This window comes from Cynara cardunculus (assembly GCF_001531365.2).
Source record: "Cynara cardunculus var. scolymus isolate 2C chromosome LG 10, CcrdV1, whole genome shotgun sequence".
NCBI lineage: Eukaryota > Viridiplantae > Streptophyta > Magnoliopsida > Asterales > Asteraceae > Cynara > Cynara cardunculus.
In genome coordinates, this window is record NC_037537.1 from 20987134 (window position 1) to 21005103 (window position 17970).

Consider the following 17970-nt stretch of genomic DNA (forward strand, 5'->3'; position numbering starts at 1 on the left):
TGATGATGAAACGCATTGTCAATAAAAGAAAAGGGTCCTCGTGGTGGATCTTCTTTCACGGGTATCCCAACCTTAAGGAAAAAAGAGTTATGCATCTCTCCAAGGCGTGGACAAGAAACAGGCGTGTGGATGAGGGATAGAGGGGCGCTATGAAATAAGAGAGTGAGGTACAATGAGGCCATTTTCGTCCACCGCCATTTTCATGGAGTCGTGCACAAATATTCATACACCCGTAAGTAACTTAGTACAACATGTAAAATTTCATTGAGATGAATCAACAAAGAAAAGAAAAATGGTCAACATCTTAACATGCATTTGAGAGATTATCGAGATAATGAAATGCAATGGGATAGATTGTAGAAGGCTGTCTGCTCCAAGAAGCGATGATTCAACTATCCCCTTGTCCATAGCGACCTCGTGGCATACAACCGGAAGTCCGATTCAGATGGTTATGGTTACAACAGTCAACCTTCCGGGTCTTGACTAGGAAACTGGCTCTACGAAGACGCTTATTTAGTGTTCTTTCGATGGAAAATTGATCAAAATATGAAAATAATCAATATTTTCAATTAAATTTATTTTTAGTCACTTTTGATACTAAATTATTATTTTAATCGAAGTTTATGTAAATGTCTTATATATTTTTGTAAAGCCTATTCCAAATAAAAAAAAATTATTTATACAAATTACGTATATTATTATCATTTTTTTATCTGAAGACCGAGTTTACGTAATTGAACAATACATTTAGGGACCGTTTACCAAACACTTACCCCGTATGCGTGTACCGCTAAAATTTAACACTATATGGTAAGATCTAAACCCCCAAAACGTATCATATGTAACAATTTACCCAGTAAATGCTTACCGTGGTAATATTCGTCTCCCTTACTTACCATGTAAGACTCTTGGTGTTTTACCGGGTAAGATTATTGGTCCTTATCATATTCATCCGATAAGGTTATACGACTTGATGTTCACTTACTAGAGTAAGCGTTTGATAAACGGCTGCTCACATAAATTCTTATTAAACGAGAATTCGATTGAGAAAGGGATAAATGAGGTGTTTGAGATTGCTTATAAAAATAACTTATTGACTTATTTCGTTGGACGCCGGTAATAAACACTTTTGAGTGTTTGGATAAACAACTTATACCGATGTGAAACTAGTAATAATTTTTTTTAAAGAAATTAAACACTTCTAAATTATAATAAATTGGCTTTTATAAAATAACATAGATTAAAAAAGTGGATTTGGTTGTGATGGAGCAATTTACCAAATCTCTCAATTTTGACCCGGTAATTGGTTACAAGTTACAAAACTTTTTAGGGTTTCTTTGCTCATTCTAGCAAAACGTATTTTCCCCTAAAAACTTACAGGAAGAATTCATCCAACCCGATCCATTTTAGTTCCTGGTCCCTCTCATCTGCACTTCTCCACTTCGGCGACCGTCGACTGTAAAACCCTAGCTCTCATTGCACCATGATTTGTTCAAGTAAGTGTTTCGCGTTCTACACATCTTTCTGTGCATAGACTTGCATACATCACTTATCCGGTTATTTCTCGCCTCATTAGTCGTTTAGTTGCTGTTTCTCTGATCTGTTTTACTTTTTGTTGTTCTACCATGTTTCTACAGTTTCCGGCGAGGTGCCGGAAGAACCTGTTGTTTCTAAGTCATCCGGACTACTTTTTGAGAAGCGATTGATCGAAAGACACATACTGGTGACTTCTTTTTCTTTGCTAGGGGTTATCTTCTTAGTTATCGTTAATTTCTTTCGATTTTATGCTGGTGTCCTCTAGAATTAGACAAAAGGTAGGAATTAGAGAAGAAGGGTTGCTCAATGACGAAATCTATCCAAACCAAAATATGGCCATGGATTGACTTTCGATGTCAAATTGGTTTTGTTTTAGTAAGTCCCAAACTCCCAATTTTGCAGAGCGTCAGGGTGTGGTCCTTTCGGAACACAGGAAGCGAAAGTGACCTTCCTGAGGAAGTATGATATTTATGATGAACTTTAGGACAAACACTTGGAATAGAATAAAACTGGTGTTAAAGTGGTAATAGAGTCCATATCAAATTGTAAATTGTAATTACGATTATTATTATTTATCTAATGTAAATTAAAGTTTTTCTTTACTTTGACTAGGACCATGGAAAATGTCCAGTAACTGGGGACACTTTAACCATGGATGACCTTGTTCCGATAAAAACTGGCAAGGTATGCTTCTCATGGACTTTTTCAAATTGATGTTTTGATTGTTACTCGCACATGGAAGCTTATAATATTGATGAAAATGCCTGCAGATAGCGAAGCCTAGACCGGTGCAGGCTGCAAGTATTCCTGGGATGCTTGGAATGTTCCAGAATGTATGTGTTTCTTATCATTGCTTTATCATTTAGGCTTGTTGCATATGTTAGTTATATGGCTGGTGTAGTATTATTGTTTTCTGCTGTGTTCCGACTTGGTAACTCAACATGTAATTAGCAATCTTGTTCTTAATCATTTGACCTTGTTAATATCTCTTATATGCTCTGTTGTTCTTTTTCAACATCAGGAATGGGATGCCTTGGTCTTATCTGCTTTTGCATCAGAGCAACAGCTACATACAACAAGGCAAGAGCTTAGTCATTGTTTATACCAGGTACCCGCAGTAACTAGTTCGTATTTTAAATCTTAGTTTATGTTCCAATAGTCAAATTGTTAACTTTTTGAAGCTCATATTTTTTAGCGGGCCTTGTATTTTACTTCTGCCGATGTTTTTCTGAGGTCCTGAAACTAGTAGGATAACACATCTCATAATGCATCATATTCCTTCAAACTATTCCCATCCATGATGCTATACATTGCATGCTTGTACTGATGTACTTGTGCAAAAAGAGAGATCTTCTATGCGATACAATAAGGCTTAAATCTAATGGCCAAAAGTGGTCAATATGATTAGTTTGCCTGGAAGGGTCAGGTTAGGTCCACATGCTGGTGATGCCATATCTCAAGGTCCCCGGTTTTAACTTTTAAGAGACTGAAAATGGCATCTATGGATATTTGGTTCTCTGTAATGCTTGGATAAGTTCATTTATTTCGTATTTATTGTTCAAGGTGTCATAAAAACTCATCAGTTGACATGTTATATGAGCCCTTTTGAGGAGACGAGATTCTAATATATTTGACAATCCTGATCTCTTCTCAAATCTAACTCTCTGTGGGGTTTTTTTTATTCACATACCGAGGACTTGCAGTGATGCCTTGAAAATCAAATTGGGTACCTTGTAGCATCATTGTATGCGTACACTATGGAAGGAAATAGAAAAATAGTTTGTGTTGGTTAATGAGAAACCACATGATGATTTGCTCTTAATATTGTTTGTGCCATGACAAAGAAGTTTATTTCCATCTTTGATGTATGTGGCTTAAATGCTCATAAGATCCTTATTTGATGGAAACTCGAGTACGTTGTCTTTGCTACATGCCTCTTCTTTGGACATGTTTTTGTTTGCCAATCTTCTCTACATTGCCTTTTTTTGGATTTAGTGTTGTTTACTTGTTTATATCTTTTGCGGTTGTGCGAGGTGACCCTCGAAAACTTTCAGATTTGTAGGAATTATAGGCAGGTGCATCCTTGTTGACAACTTTGTTAAGATTGTGTTGTTTGTTTCATAGTTGATAAAAGCGGGCTTGAAGCTCGCCTAGGCTCCGAGGCTCATAAGGCTCAAGGTGTTGGGTTTTTTTCAGGTCGAGGCTCAGTGTATTCATGAGGCTCACTAAGGCACTGCTCCCTCGGCTGAGGCGCCTTGTGGGCCTAGGCACGCCTCATAAAGAGTTACTAGATACCTAGTTAGACCCTAAGATTAAATAAGTTTTCTCATCTCCTATACTTTCTAAAAGAAGAGTTATCAAATAGATGACATAAGTTAAACCCTAATATCAAAGACCCATTCCTTAGAACTTCAAGCCTCCTTCTCTATAAATACTCAAACTTTAAAATTTCGCCTTCACGGCTCATGCTTTAAACCCCTCTGCTCTATCGATGTTCTGTTGGTTGCTGCATTGGAGGCTTGTACTTGCTGCATATTTGAGTTGTGTGTAACTCTCTGTGTGTGTGGGTATATATATATATATATATATATATATTATATATTGATAAGATGCGCCTTGCATTCCTGAGGGCCACGCCTCACGCCTAGGCCCTAGGACCCCTTTGCGCCTAAGTGCGCCTTGAGCCTTTAACAACTTTGGTTTGTTTTCTGATTTCTGCTGTTAATGTTTTGTATGGTTACTTCAACTTACAATTTGTTAATGTCTTGTCTGGTATACTTCAATATACAACTTCCTATATGGACCTAGAGAAGAAATGTTGTCTTCTTTGTGTAGGAAGCACCAACTTTCAGTTGCTAATTCATAGATTTTTTTTTATTCTTCTTGTTGATCGAGGAGATTGAAATGAAGTTTATATTAGGTATGAAATGGTTTTGCTTCAGTCGGTTTTCTGGTTTTATGTAACACGCCATGTTTGTTTTGTTGGATATGGAACCTGCCGACCAACTGAATCCAAGGTGGTTAGGCAGTTTTGGGGCTTTCTTGGCTGATGGAAAATTGGGCCTCCAGGATTGTGAGATCAAACATATATCAAACTACGAATATCATCAAGACTTATACATCCTCTGAAGATCGAATTTACCACCTTTTTCTCAATGTCAGCACTCCAAACTTCAAGAAATTAAAATAAATAAACACTTTACGACCTTCATATACGTGTTTATACTTTTGAGGTTTAAATTTCCAACAATTTTTTTTGTATCAATGAGTTTATATTTGAAGTGCTTTTTTATTGTTAGTTGCTTTGGTTCTTAAAAAATATTTTATTGAACTTGTAAAAGGTATTGAAAAGATTAGGGTAAAAAACGTCCTGGAAAGAATTTTTTGTGTTTAAATATTAGTATACTACAACCCCCAATGCCTCTTTCTCTCTCTCTCTCTCTCTCTCTCTATATATATATATATATATATGTATGTATGTGTGTGTATATGTGTGTTTAATGGTTTGGTTTGATTTTGGTTTAGGACTGCCAAAGCGAAAACCAAACCTTTTTTCTTCAAAGCCAACTGAACCACTAACCAATACTGACTGACAGTTTTGATGTGGTTCCGGGTGTTTTATTGGTTTTCCTCCTTCATGTGTTCACCCCTCGTTTGAATTTCTGTATTGGCAGCATGATTCTGCTTGCCGTGTGATTGCAAGATTAAAGAAAGAACTTGACGAAGCGAGGACAATGCTGGCACATTTAGAGAGGCAAGCACCGATGCCAGCGTCCACTGCGGTGACAGCAAATGCTTCTGCTTTAAGCAATGGGAAAAGAGGTTTTTCTTTGCTGTGCTTCAGAGCTTTCTATATGCTTTCTTTTATTCTTTCATGTCTCATATTTGTTCTTCTCGTTGGTGTGACAGCTGCTGAGGATGACGAGTTGGGTCCTGATGGTAAGAGAATCCGCCCAGGAATCTCAGCCAGTATTATTACTGAACTAACGGATTGCAATGCTGCACTTTCACAGCAAAGGAAGAGACGACAGGTTTCCTTTCTACTTGTACTGAAAAGTTATTGCTTCTCAGGATATAATTGAACTGTTAATGATTCTGCCTTTGATGCTTTTTTTTGTTTGGGGGCGGGTGACTTATCAATATGAATTTGAAAACTCGAATTTCATTTGGTAATTAATTTTCTTTTTCAGATTCCTCCCACATTGGCTCCCTTGGACGCCGTGGAGCGGTATACCCAGCTTAATAGTTATCCCCTTCATAAAACAAACAAAGCTGGCATTTTATCTATTGATATACATCAATCGAAGGTACGATTTTTTTATAATTTGAACTGATTTATGCTTTATCTTTTTTTCTCAAAGTGCCCACTTGGCTTTGGGCATCACTCAATTTGCAGAAAATAAAGTATGCACAGGTCGTTTTGTCATTTATAATCTTAATGTGATTTTGGGCTTTCTTTAAGATCAGATGTTTTTAATATGTTTAATTGTCACGTACTACCTTTTCTTGATGGCTTTATATCTTTTTATGCTTGAAACGGATATCGTGCAAGGGATTGATTGCATAAATGTAGGGCTCTTCATTAAATGAGTTCATATCCAATCATATACACACTAGTTTTAGATATCATGCTCAAAAGTCAGAAAATTGATTAAACGTAGCGTGGTTGGATGGACTGAAGAGATGTCAGCTTGGATGTTTTAATAGCCATCTGTTCTAGGCAAGTGCCGTTTCACTGTATAGTGCTAGAATGACCTGCCTAAATCTCAGGGTTAAGATTGTCAAGTGTTCCAAGATAAACAGAATATGTTCTAGAAGTAAGTTCATTTTCTCTTATAATTGGTCCTCTTAACATTTATACAAGTCTAAACCAACTTTTGTAGCTCAAATGCTTGTTGATCTCTTCTAAAATGCAAAGAAAATGAGAGACTGCTAATCATTGTCTAGCCATGTGCTTGAAGTTTAGCTTTGTGCATTCGATAAGGGTCCCTTCATTTAAGTTCCAAAACTAACTTGACCGTTTTTATACTTGATTTTGGCCTATGAGCTGGATCTTAAAATAACTAATTTGTAAGATATTCAAGTGGAACTGTCTTAAGTGTTAACAATAAGTTTTACTTCGTTTTTGGTGCCTTGATATATTTTTTAGTTCTCAACGCCTGTTCCAGACATCCTACTATTACAATTTGAAATCCAGTCTTTGTTGCATGAGGAATAATCTTAGTTTTGTACGTCAGGATTTTATTGCTACGGGTGGAGTTGATATGAATGCTGTAGTCTTTAATCGATCGTCAGGGGAGATCTTATCTACGCTCAGTGGCCATTCGAAGAAGGTGTTGTTCACTATTTGGTAAATAGTTAATATTGATGACATGCCTTGATGTTGTTAGCTTATTTTTGAACTTCTTTTGTCTTGTTGTTTGTTAGGTCACCAGTGTCAAGTTTGTGGGTGATGGTGAGATGGTTGTTACTGGTTCAGCCGATAAAGTAAGCTTATTCTCAATTCTGTGTTTCCTGTGAAGTAGCTTAGGGGGTTTTAATCGATTTCGTCGACTTCAAAATTAGAAGTATAATTCTTTTTATTTTTTTCTTGCTTTTTCTTTCACTCGCTTTGTTGAGAACTGGCTTTTATGGAATTTCATGTTTACTTTTATGGTATATGAAAATTGAGAAAACTTCAACTGGAAGCCATCTAGCAAATGCTTCTTTGAGTATGTTTGATGACTAAAGAACTGATATATTTAATGGATCCTAAGGCTATCTGTATTTGCATTGAAGTTGCCTTTTCCTTGTGCAGACAGTTCGTGTGTGGCAAGGGTCCGAAAATGGAAATTATGATTGTAGGCATGTCTTAAAGGATCATACAGCTGAGGTAATTATGTCATTCTACTGCTAGTATTTGAAATATAAATGTAAATTACTTTCTTATTGCATAGCTGCAATTTTCTTTTATATGTTTGATTTTCTGTTTATTTCCTTATCTTGAATTGTTTGTTCTTTTTCTTTTGTGGGTGTGTGTACTGGGAGGGGGGGGAATGGTTGGGTTTCCTCATGCCAATATCTGTCTGCATTACTTGTTTTGTGGTCCATGGTTGTCTTTGATTAATCTTTAATTTTACCTTGATTAGGGGCCTTTGTCTTTTCTTTTGCAAGTCTCAAAATTATATAGGTTCCTGATAAAGCTTCTTTTGATTTGTTATCATTTATAATACTAAACTTGTGCTGTATGCCTCAAGGTACTGCAAATATAGTTTGTGGCTGCAACTTCAGGTTATGAATGACTAGAGCTGGCAATACTCACCAAAGACTCTAAACATTTGTACTCTTTTTTAGGAAAACTTGTCCATGATGAGACACTATCCCTAACATTCTCAATTGCACTCCCAAACAAGGATAGGAACAGGGCAGGGTATATCATCCCCGTCTCAGGTTGTGGCTGGTGAACTGGGTATTGGTCCGAGTTTGGGCAAATCACCATCCTTACCCCCCAATTCACCCATTTGCCACCTTTATTATTATAATGCTGCTGGCTACTATGTAATTTGTTTGGATGAAAAACCGGTTTTTTATCGTGTTCCCTTAGGACGTCAGTAGTGTCATCGGTATTTAGCAATCTTTTTCTATACATTATGTATCTGATTTAGAGTAAATGATAAATAGTATTCTTTCTATGGTTGCTCCTTTTTATTTATTTTCTCCTTTTTTCTTTAGCGGTTCAAAATATCTTATCTAAAGATGTACTGCTTCCAGCTCGACTTCCCTTGTGTACGTCTAGAGATTTTAATGATAATACATGGACTGATTGCCAGGTGCAAGCTGTGACTGTCCATGCTACAAATAACTACTTTGTAACAGCTTCTCTCGACAATTCATGGTGCTTCTATGAGCTATCATCTGGCTTATGCCTTGCACAGGTTTCTTCTATACACGGAAAATGTCAGTGTTGGCTAATTAATTGTTACTTGACTAAGATCATTTGTGTTAATCTGTAGGTTGAAGATTCATCTGCATCTGAAGGCTATACATCTGCAGCTTTTCATCCTGATGGTCTCATTCTCGGAACAGGCACCTCTGGGGCCATTGTTAAGATCTGGGATGTGAAGAGTCAGGTATCCCCAAACCCTTGGTAGATGCCCCTGGATCGTTTTTCCCCTCCTCTTATGCCAGTTTGTTTGCAGGCAAATGTTGCAAGATTTGATGGGCATGTTGGGGCAGTAACTGCAATATCTTTTTCTGAGAATGGTTACTTCCTTGCTGTAAGTGTCCTTTTTTTAAGTATATAATATTTGTATTCGACAAAACTCACACACTCTCCTTTGGTGAGGCTTGAGCCCTTGCCTTCCAAGGAGGCTGGGTGCTACCGATAATCTGGATAGTCCTTTTTGTGAATGCCTCATGGATACTGTTGGTTAGTTTCAGATTCATTAACAGTTTGTCTCAATTTGTCAGACTGCTGCCCAAGATGGTGTTAAGCTGTGGGATCTTCGCAAACTGAGAAACTTCAGGACCTTTGCACCATATGATGAGAACACTCCAACACAATCAGGTAATGTCCACCCTCCTTTAATGTTTATGCTCGGAATATATGCTTAAAAAGAGAGCTCTTGAGGTGTATCTGGTGTTTGCTTTAATTATTATACTTGCCAAGGAACTCTTTGAAATTATCACGTGTCATGTGCAACCTGTCTTGTACACTCATTGCTCTTAAAAACACATCATTTACATCCTGGATACAATCTAATTAGATTTGATACATTTATTGTTATTAATAGCATTATGCAGTATATTACTCCATCTGTCCCAAAGTGTTCACATTTCTATTTTATTTTGTCCCAAAGTACACTTTTAAAAGTAACCATTCTGCCCGTAATCATGAAATGGAGAAATTCATTAATTCCTCTATTATTAAGGGATAAATTGTGATTTAGTTTATCAAAAAGTGTAATAATTACATATTTTTAGAACTGTTTGATTATTTTATGGACATCTATTTTGGGACACAGGGACTATCAAATTTGCCAGCAGCTATCCACTGACAAGTTGTGAACTTGTTAATTTATGTGAGAAAGTATTAACCAGTAGCAATGTGCTAGTCTTTTTGTAAATTAGAAGTGGATTACGGTTTCCAGGCTTTACTGGAGTTGGTTTATTCCTAAAAATAGGGTTCAGGTAGTATGCTGTACTTGTGATGCATTAAGTTATGTTGGTATTCTTCATAAATATAGTCGATCATACTGCTCATCGCATGTGTGGCTTATACCGCAAGCTTTTTAGCGTCTGAACAGTTCGTAACGTATCTCACGTTCTTTGTTTATCTGCAGTGGAATTTGATCATAGTGGAAATTACCTAGCGATAGGAGGTTCAGACATAAGGTATGTCCACTTTGTCTTTGTTTCTGTGATTGACATCAGATCTGAGATTTTATCAGTATATTTGTCTCTTGAATGTGGCTTTATAGTTCAAATGTATGAATATGATCCCTAATGTATTACAAACATACTTTTGGGTCCTGGCATTTGGTTAACGAGTGTCATATGTAATAAGACTTGGTTATCAAGCCAATCTACTATTCGTGGAGAGGTCACGTCTATGACAGAGGTATGGTTATAATTATTTTACGAGTGGGGGCGCAAAATAATTAATATAATATAAAATAGAAGCAAATTAATTATAAAAAGTACAGTTTAATTTAAAGTGACATAAGTGGTTTTTTACAACACGCAAGTAGCTATTTCCACTTTTTTGTTACCAAAAAATTTAAAAAGATTTGAACTTGCAACCTATGATGCTACATGCAACGACACTGCTAGTACGTTGCAAATGGGAGTGCACATCAATCTAAAGAGGGTGCATCTTGAAGACCCAATTTTTTTTCATTACAACCGGAAGACACAGTCAGTGCAGGGCACCCCCTAGCCTAAGCGTAAATTCACCCGTCTGGGTGGGATATATTTAGCTTGTTTGGTTTGGTGACGAGATGCTAGTTATTTTTGGCAAGTTGTAATGACAATTAAATTTTTGGTCTGCAGAGTTTATCAAGTTGCGAATGTGAAGTCTGAATGGAACTGTATTAAAACATTGCCTGATTTGTCTGGCACAGGTTTCTTTCTTTCTATCTATCAAGTGGTTTGGGAATGTTGATATGATTTTCATGAGTTTTGATGTAAAAATTGTGAATGCAGGTAAGATAAACTCGGTAAAATTTGGCGCCGATGCAAAATACATAGCCGTTGGGTCAATGGATCGAAACCTTCGGTTGTTTGGATTGCCCCAAGAGGATGCTGCAATGGAGTCTTGAGAAGACTTCTGGGTTATAGGGGTGAGATGTGGAGGTTGTTGAGAGTTATAGCCATCTTGGATGTATTTGCAGCAGGTCATTTTGTATCATTTTAAATGAGATTTGTCATTAGAATTATGCGAGAATTTGAGGTTTTATATGTAAAAGAGAATTGTTTTAACTTTATTAGAATTTTACTGTTCATTTTTCTGTTTGCATGCTTTATTAGGGTATTTTCTATTAGTTTTTTTTTTTTTTTTTTCTAAATAGAGATTTTGGAGATTTTTTCGTTTCAATGGATTCTTCAAAGCCTTCCGGACCATAATGGTTTGCAAAAAATTCAAATTTGATGCTAGGTTCTAACGATTGTTAAGAAATTTCTGTCAAATGAGGGGTATTTTCGTCTTTTTATCGATTGTTTTTTTTTTTTCATTTAGTCGGTCAAAAACCATAGGAACCAAATCAAAAGATTGATTTTGATTGGTTAAAAAGATAAAAACACCAATAGAAAGACAAAGATACCCTTGCTTTTAACAGATTTTTTTAACGGTTGTTAGAGCCAAGAACCAAATCTAGACATTATCATGTATCACGATGGCTATCTCGTAATTTCAAAACTAAAAGTATTATTTTCAACAAACCACATGAACCAAACTTGTAGTTTACTCCACAACAGAGAATCTTGGAGTTGAATTTAATTTTGTATTAGAGGTTTTGATTTTTCGCTCTTCATTTTGAAGAAACTATTGGGGGCACTTGAAACATAGAGAATGAATGGATATTGGGCTAAGTATTTTTGGTTCAACAGATCCTTCAAAACCGAGAAACTAGGAAAGACGGTGATTTTTTTCAAATTTAGGAAACTCCCAATATATGATTACCAGAAGTAACCATAAGGGTGGTGCCTGATTGGTTTAAACTTGGCTCCAAAGGTACCAGAAGGTCCCAAGTTCAAATCAAAGAAGGAATAAAGATCCCCTTGTGGCCATGGAGGTTCAAATGCGGTGACTCCGGATTATCTACAAAACAAGTGGTCGACCTAAGATTAGTCGTCTCACATAGCAAGTTGGATATCCAGGTTAATTTTAAAAAGAGTAAGAAATAATATTTTATTATATATATGCAACATTTTAATAATATAATTAATATTATAATCTTCAAATTAAACAACAGGAGTCGGAATGTAATTTTTATTGAAGATTTTAAATTTCGATACTTCATTTTGAATAATCTGGCTATCAATGGTTCAATATTGGGATATTGATGGCTACGAGTTCAAACCACAATGCTGGAATCTTATTAAATATGGAGAAAAACAAATTGAAACCCAACCCTTAAGAATGTTAAAACTGTAAGACCAAAAGGCAAATGTGCACAATCGCATCCTGCGTAAATTTTAAGTCGAGGGTCGTAGGTATAATACGTTTACGAGAACACAATACGAGTACTCTGCTTCACAGCTTCATAACCTGCTGCAAGTGTCGGCTGCGTTATGTTTTGAAGATCACGTATGAATAATGAACCAAATCTCACTTGTACCACGGATCGTGCATTAATTTAAGGATAGCGAGAAGAATGTGCAAAACCCCACAACTGCAAGAACAGCAAATCAACATCTATTAGAAATACTAGAGTGCACGTCAAAACACATTCTACCTGGAGCCAAGGTTCACCAAGGTTTAAGGGGCTTTTACCAAGTGTTTACCGGGTAAGGGTTTGGCAGGTGCCGCTTACATTACCAGGTCTGGAAGACTCTTACCTGGTAAGCGCTTACAGGGTAAAAGACGCTAGCTTTGATGGCCGAGAATGTTACCTGATCAGGTTTGTGAGGTAGTGATTCTTTCTGGTAACCACTTTGTTGGTAAACAGCCCCTTGGTATCTGGGTTACAGGCTCCTCCTTGGAGGTCAAGGGTTCAAGTCTCACAAAGGTAGGGAGCGTGCACGAGTTTTGGCGTATATAAAATATTGAGTAAAGTATCTTTTTGTCCTTGTGGTTTCAAAACTGCGGTTTTCGTCCATATGGTTTGTAATTCAATTCTATTTCGTCCCTAAGGATTGATTAAACACTGCTTTTAAGTATGAGGAACTAAATTAGAGATGAATTGTAAACCACTGGAATGAAAAAAGCCATAAAGTTTAAATCATAAGGACGAACACAGTAATGAATTATAAACCATAAGGATGAAAATCGCAATTTCAAAATTACCGGGACGAAAATATAAAATTTCAACAAATCACAGGGACTAAAAACATAATTTACTCTAAAATATTATATACTTCAAAGAAAAACTCCGGGGTAAATGACATGTTTGTGTACATCTCCCAACCCTACTTCCAAGTGGGATATAAAGGATTTGGTAGTGAAAGAAGAAACAGAAAAAGGTGTATAACAGAGCAGAGTTCCAAAAGAAAACAAAAGAGGCAAAGGCAGGGGCTTCTGGTATTACCTCAACATTCTTCAACTCAAATGCTTCATTATGAGCCAAGCATTGATTCCCAAATGTATCACAACGTCCACTAGTTCCGCTTAACCTATTTTCATATGAAAGACATACTCAAGACAATAGAAACAAACGATGTTATCTTCTGTTACTAGTATGAAGATATACAAAAAAGAACTTACAAATCTCCATCCAAGCATAAGGCAAAATTTCCGCCTCCTCCAAGTGCTAGCATGTCATTTAGACACATGTAAAAGTACCGGTTTGCACCTTCTCAAAACAAAAGATGGAAATAGTTAGCCTGTGAGAGTGATATCTCAAAAACTTGTCTTACATTTGACGTGACATTGGACGGGGGCAGGAGAGGGCCTGAGTGGGACAGAAACGCATTTTTTTCTGTCCCACCTCAGAGAGGTAGGACAATATTGGTAAATTACTAAACTACCCAAGTCAACTTAAAACCCCAAAACCTTCCACAATTCTTTCACCTACTACCTCATGCTAGCCCACCCGCGTACCAAATGCACCCCTAAAGATGATTTTCAGGAAACGGCTTTGCAAGCATATTACAGGTTACGCAACTAACATTACAATCCTTCTGATATGATGACTTAACAAGTACATCTATTCTTAGGAATACTTCCAACCCTGCCTCCTTTATGACATGGAAAGACAAAAGTAAAACTGCATATGCCACTTAAATAGAGTGCCCAATGTTCGATTACATACTGAACTTGAGGAATTTAACAAGCTGCTTCATTGTATGATATATCCACATTCATGACAGGAAATAGATCTTAATTGTCTCGTACATGTGTTGCTGTGTAGATAGAAAGCTTACCAGTTGGTCTAAACAGCCTTGGTGCACCGTATAACGTTGTGAAAACAAAGGTTTCGTATGTCCCCTGCCAGCACAATTAAAGTTTGGTGTTTGCATGAATTATGTAGTGAAAGAAATTATACAAAAATACACTATCAATGTATGTGGCTGCTACTGTGATCCACAGGATTGCTATAACAAGCTAACTTACTTGATACTTCCTCTTTGGAGTAGGTGTTAACGGGCAATTTAGCATCCCACCAAAGACAGCACCTTGAGGATCTCCGGTTATCTAAGAGTACAGTACAATTCCATCACATACAATAATTTACAGTAAAAAGACCTTTTCAAGTAATTAGAAGGTGCAAAAGTTCATGGGAATTGTAAAACACAATCTTACCAGCAAACAAGGGCCAGAAAGATCAGAGCTTTTCCGAATAAGTGTACGGAGTGATATGCCATGTCTCAACGTACTGCCCTTAATTTGAAAGAGAGAGAAAATGCACGCATACATGTCAACATACCAATTTAAAATAAATAAAAACTTCAGTTTGTAACCATAAGAGTGCGTTTTGTACGTATACATGACTGGACAGGCGAGACTGAGGTAAGGAGGTGAAAGAATTGTGCAAGGTTTTAGAGTATTAATTTGACATGAGTAATTTAGTAATTTACCAATCTTGTCTGATCTCCCTGGATTTTGTTACACCTATTTTGTTGGGAAAATGCTTTTTTGTCCTACTCTAATGTCACAACAGACGTGTGACTGCAAGTTTTTTTACAGTCCTGTCCCACGTACCAAACGCACTCTAAGAAAATATTACCTATACAATAAGACCCACCGGCAACCTTTCACTATATTAGGAAGGGAAGACTGAAAAAAATGGTATAGTTCCGGAGAAATGAATAAAGAATCAAGAGAGAGGTCGATGACAGCTTTCATTGGAGTATTTGGTTCGGGGGCATCTTCAAACGCTTCAGAGCTGCTAGTGCTCCGTCCAGAACCCTGGTCTCCATTATCTTCTCTGGTATTTGGCGTTTCCCTGTTGTCACATTTTATGCCCTTTAAGCAGCTTTGTTCACCATTTCGTTCATGAGGATCAGCTTCATCATCGAACTCATCATGGGTATTTAAGGGTTCGTGTTGCCATGAGGTATTTCTATTTTTCCACCTTGTTGGAAGTGATTGAATTGGCTTAAGATAATTCTCATGCTTCTTTGAACTGGACTCACTCGAGGGAAGCATGAATGTAAATACAGAAGACATGTAATTGCCATCCTTCGTGTGTGACCTGGCCTACACGTTAATAGAACGTGTTAAGAATCAAATAGTAGTATAAACACACATGGTCTACCTTCCAATACCTACTATGGCAGGCAAACACCGTACTGCAACTAGAACTAAGAAAATGTAAAACAACCACCAAGTTAAGCTTCAAGCTCTAACGACCACCATAAATCCCATGAAACTGAACAAGCAATTATCATCAGTCTTCTAAAACCAAACCAAACCGACTCAGGCAGAGGTAGGGTCTGGGGAAGGTATGATATACACAGACCTTACCTCTACCCAAGGGGTAGAGAGGTTGTTTCTGTGAATTCCCCCGGCTTACATAATAAATAGATATACAAGCGAGTAAGATATTGGTGAGAGCGTGTGCACAAGTAACTCGACAATGTATCAGGGCAGATGAACGAGAAGGGAAATAGGGTACACAAACAAGGGGACAGGGATGTTATCATCAGTCTTCTATGATGAGTTATGTTGAACTAGGCGGTCAAGTGACCTTCCAGTTCTTAATTTTCTACATAGGGGTAAGGATGTTTAAGTAGAAGCGGAAGCAACTCATTTAAATATAGAATATAGTTATTGTGAGATTATAAATGCATACAATAGTAAACAAATTGATACTAAGTTCGATTAGTAGATTACTTTCTTAAATGACTGTTTTCACTGTGAATAAAATTACTTGCTCAAGGTAAAATAAAGTATACTCCACCCTCTAGAGCACCCCAATGCACCGGTTGGCTATCATGGGCAGGAAAACCATGATGTCCCAGAGGCAGACGGATGGTACCGAGATTCGAACCGGTGATCTCACTTGTGGATTCCCACGTCCGTACTGCTAAGGACAATTCAGCAATGACAAGGCATGTTATGCCAACAAAAGATTTTTCTTATCCTTCCATATAATATTCTCCTTGCACATTTCATCAAATATTTCCCCTCATCATGTGTTTTCCCATTTCCTAAAGCCCATTTGTCAAAGTGCAAACTTGTTACATAGTACAATGTAGTATTCCATCCTACAAATCAATCTTAATTAGGATTACTCCTAGATTATTTCGAGAACGAAAACTTCCCTTTCCTTCTTCCCCTGTCAACTATCTGCTGTAGAGTAATTTAGGCAAAAACCCTTCCTCTTGTCTCTGGAAAGCATAAATCAAAACCTCAAATTGTCAATCTCTTCTTCTTATACATCCAACTATTCCAATTAACAATATCAATGACCTCATCAGCTAACAACAGTTGAACAAACTTATCAATCTCTAAACCCAAATGGATCTAGTTTCTTAAATACACATCAGACACGATTTTTTAAAATAAACAGAGAGGGAGATCGGCCAACTCCAACAACATAAAGAAAATCATAAGGGTCACAGCTTTCTAGCATCAAATCTGAAAACAAACAATGCATACACGTTTGTGGTATGGGGTTATGAGATAAAAGATGAAAGAAGGTACCTTATGAGGAGACGCAGGGGAAGGTGGGGAAGAGGGAGAATCAGAGAAAAGATTGGTTAACTTGTCTGTAACTCTATCTTTCCACGAATGCATTGCGGGAGATGCAGAGAGATTTGATTGGGATTATTATTATGGGGATTTTGAAACCCTAGAATCGGAGAGAATGTAGGTGGTGATGATTCTGGGAGAAAAAAGGGAGGACGCGTTACGTCGGTGAACAGCGAAAGTAGACCGCAGTGTCCAGCTGTCAATCTAAATTTAAATTTATATAATAATAATAATAATAACAATAAAATAACTAGTTGTATATAGGGGTGAGCAGCGGAACCGGGTACCCGGCTATGGAACCGGAACCGTTTTGGAACCGCCGGTTCCGGAACCGGAACCGATATGAGTGGTTCCGGTTCCTAAAATACGGAACCGATTGAGAATGGTTCCGGTTCCGGTTCTCAATTTTTCGGAACCGTTACCCGCCGGGTACCCGGTATTTTTAAATAAAAAAATTATTATTATTTTTTAATACCAAATATATATTAGGTTTACATCTTGAAAGCACGCCGTCATCTTCATTCTTCATCTAAATTTTTCATATAGAATGATTCTTATTTTTTTAAATTGTGTGTTCACTTGGATTCATAGTATGTAATCGTTAAACTTTGAAAATTTACCATTATAGTATGTAATCGTTAAACTTTGAACATTTTATATTAGTCTATTATGGTTTGTAATCGTTAAACAATATTTGTAACCATTATTATATATAATTTGTATTCTTGCTTATTTATTTAGTGTTTTGGCAACGTTTTATTTTTTATTTCTAAATAACAAAATTTTAATATTTTAGGAAGCGGGTACCCGGAACCGGAACCGGTTCCCGGCGGTTCCGGTTCCGGTTCCAAAAATTTAAGAACTGCTCTAACCGGTTCCGGTTCCGATTCCAATATCTCAAGAACCGCCGGTTCCGGTTCCGGTTCCTGTCAAAAAGGGCGGGTACCCGGAACCGGAACCGGTTCCCGGCGGTTCCGGTTCCGGTTCCAAAAATTTAAGAACTGCTCTAACCGGTTCCGGTTCCGATTCCAATATCTCAAGAACCGCCGGTTCCGGTTCCGGTTCCTGTCAAAAAGGGCGGGTACCCGCCTATGCTCACC

General features: G+C 37.2%; 2 protein-coding genes across 3 annotated transcripts; one reads left to right on the forward strand and one right to left on the reverse strand.

The window, feature by feature from the left end:
* Positions 1–1330: 1330 nt before the first annotated feature.
* Positions 1331–11024, forward strand: LOC112519051 (pre-mRNA-processing factor 19-like). The gene is made up of 18 exons (XM_025126984.1): positions 1331–1496; positions 1638–1723; positions 2149–2220; positions 2307–2369; positions 2558–2644; positions 5211–5358; positions 5446–5567; positions 5727–5843; positions 6774–6869; positions 6964–7023; positions 7334–7408; positions 8346–8450; positions 8529–8645; positions 8715–8792; positions 8986–9082; positions 9858–9909; positions 10567–10637; positions 10720–11024. Exons 1-18 carry the CDS (start codon positions 1484–1486, stop codon positions 10833–10835), a joined length of 1575 nt encoding a protein of 524 aa, XP_024982752.1. The 5' UTR covers positions 1331–1483; the 3' UTR covers positions 10836–11024.
* A 1062-nt stretch (positions 11025–12086) lies between these two features.
* LOC112520285 (TLD domain-containing protein 2) lies at positions 12087–16990 on the reverse strand. Of its 2 annotated transcripts, none has more exons than XM_025128596.1 (8): positions 16823–16990; positions 14919–15373; positions 14477–14549; positions 14288–14368; positions 14098–14161; positions 13439–13526; positions 13263–13347; positions 12087–12407 (listed from the first exon to the last, which is right to left on the reverse strand). In XM_025128596.1, exons 1-8 carry the CDS (start codon positions 16913–16915, stop codon positions 12372–12374), a joined length of 975 nt encoding a protein of 324 aa, XP_024984364.1. In that variant the 5' UTR covers positions 16916–16990; the 3' UTR covers positions 12087–12371. The 2 variants fall into 2 exon arrangements, with proteins under 2 accessions (XP_024984364.1, XP_024984363.1); XM_025128595.1 differs by having other exon boundaries at positions 14901–15373.
* Positions 16991–17970: the final 980 nt, after the last annotated feature.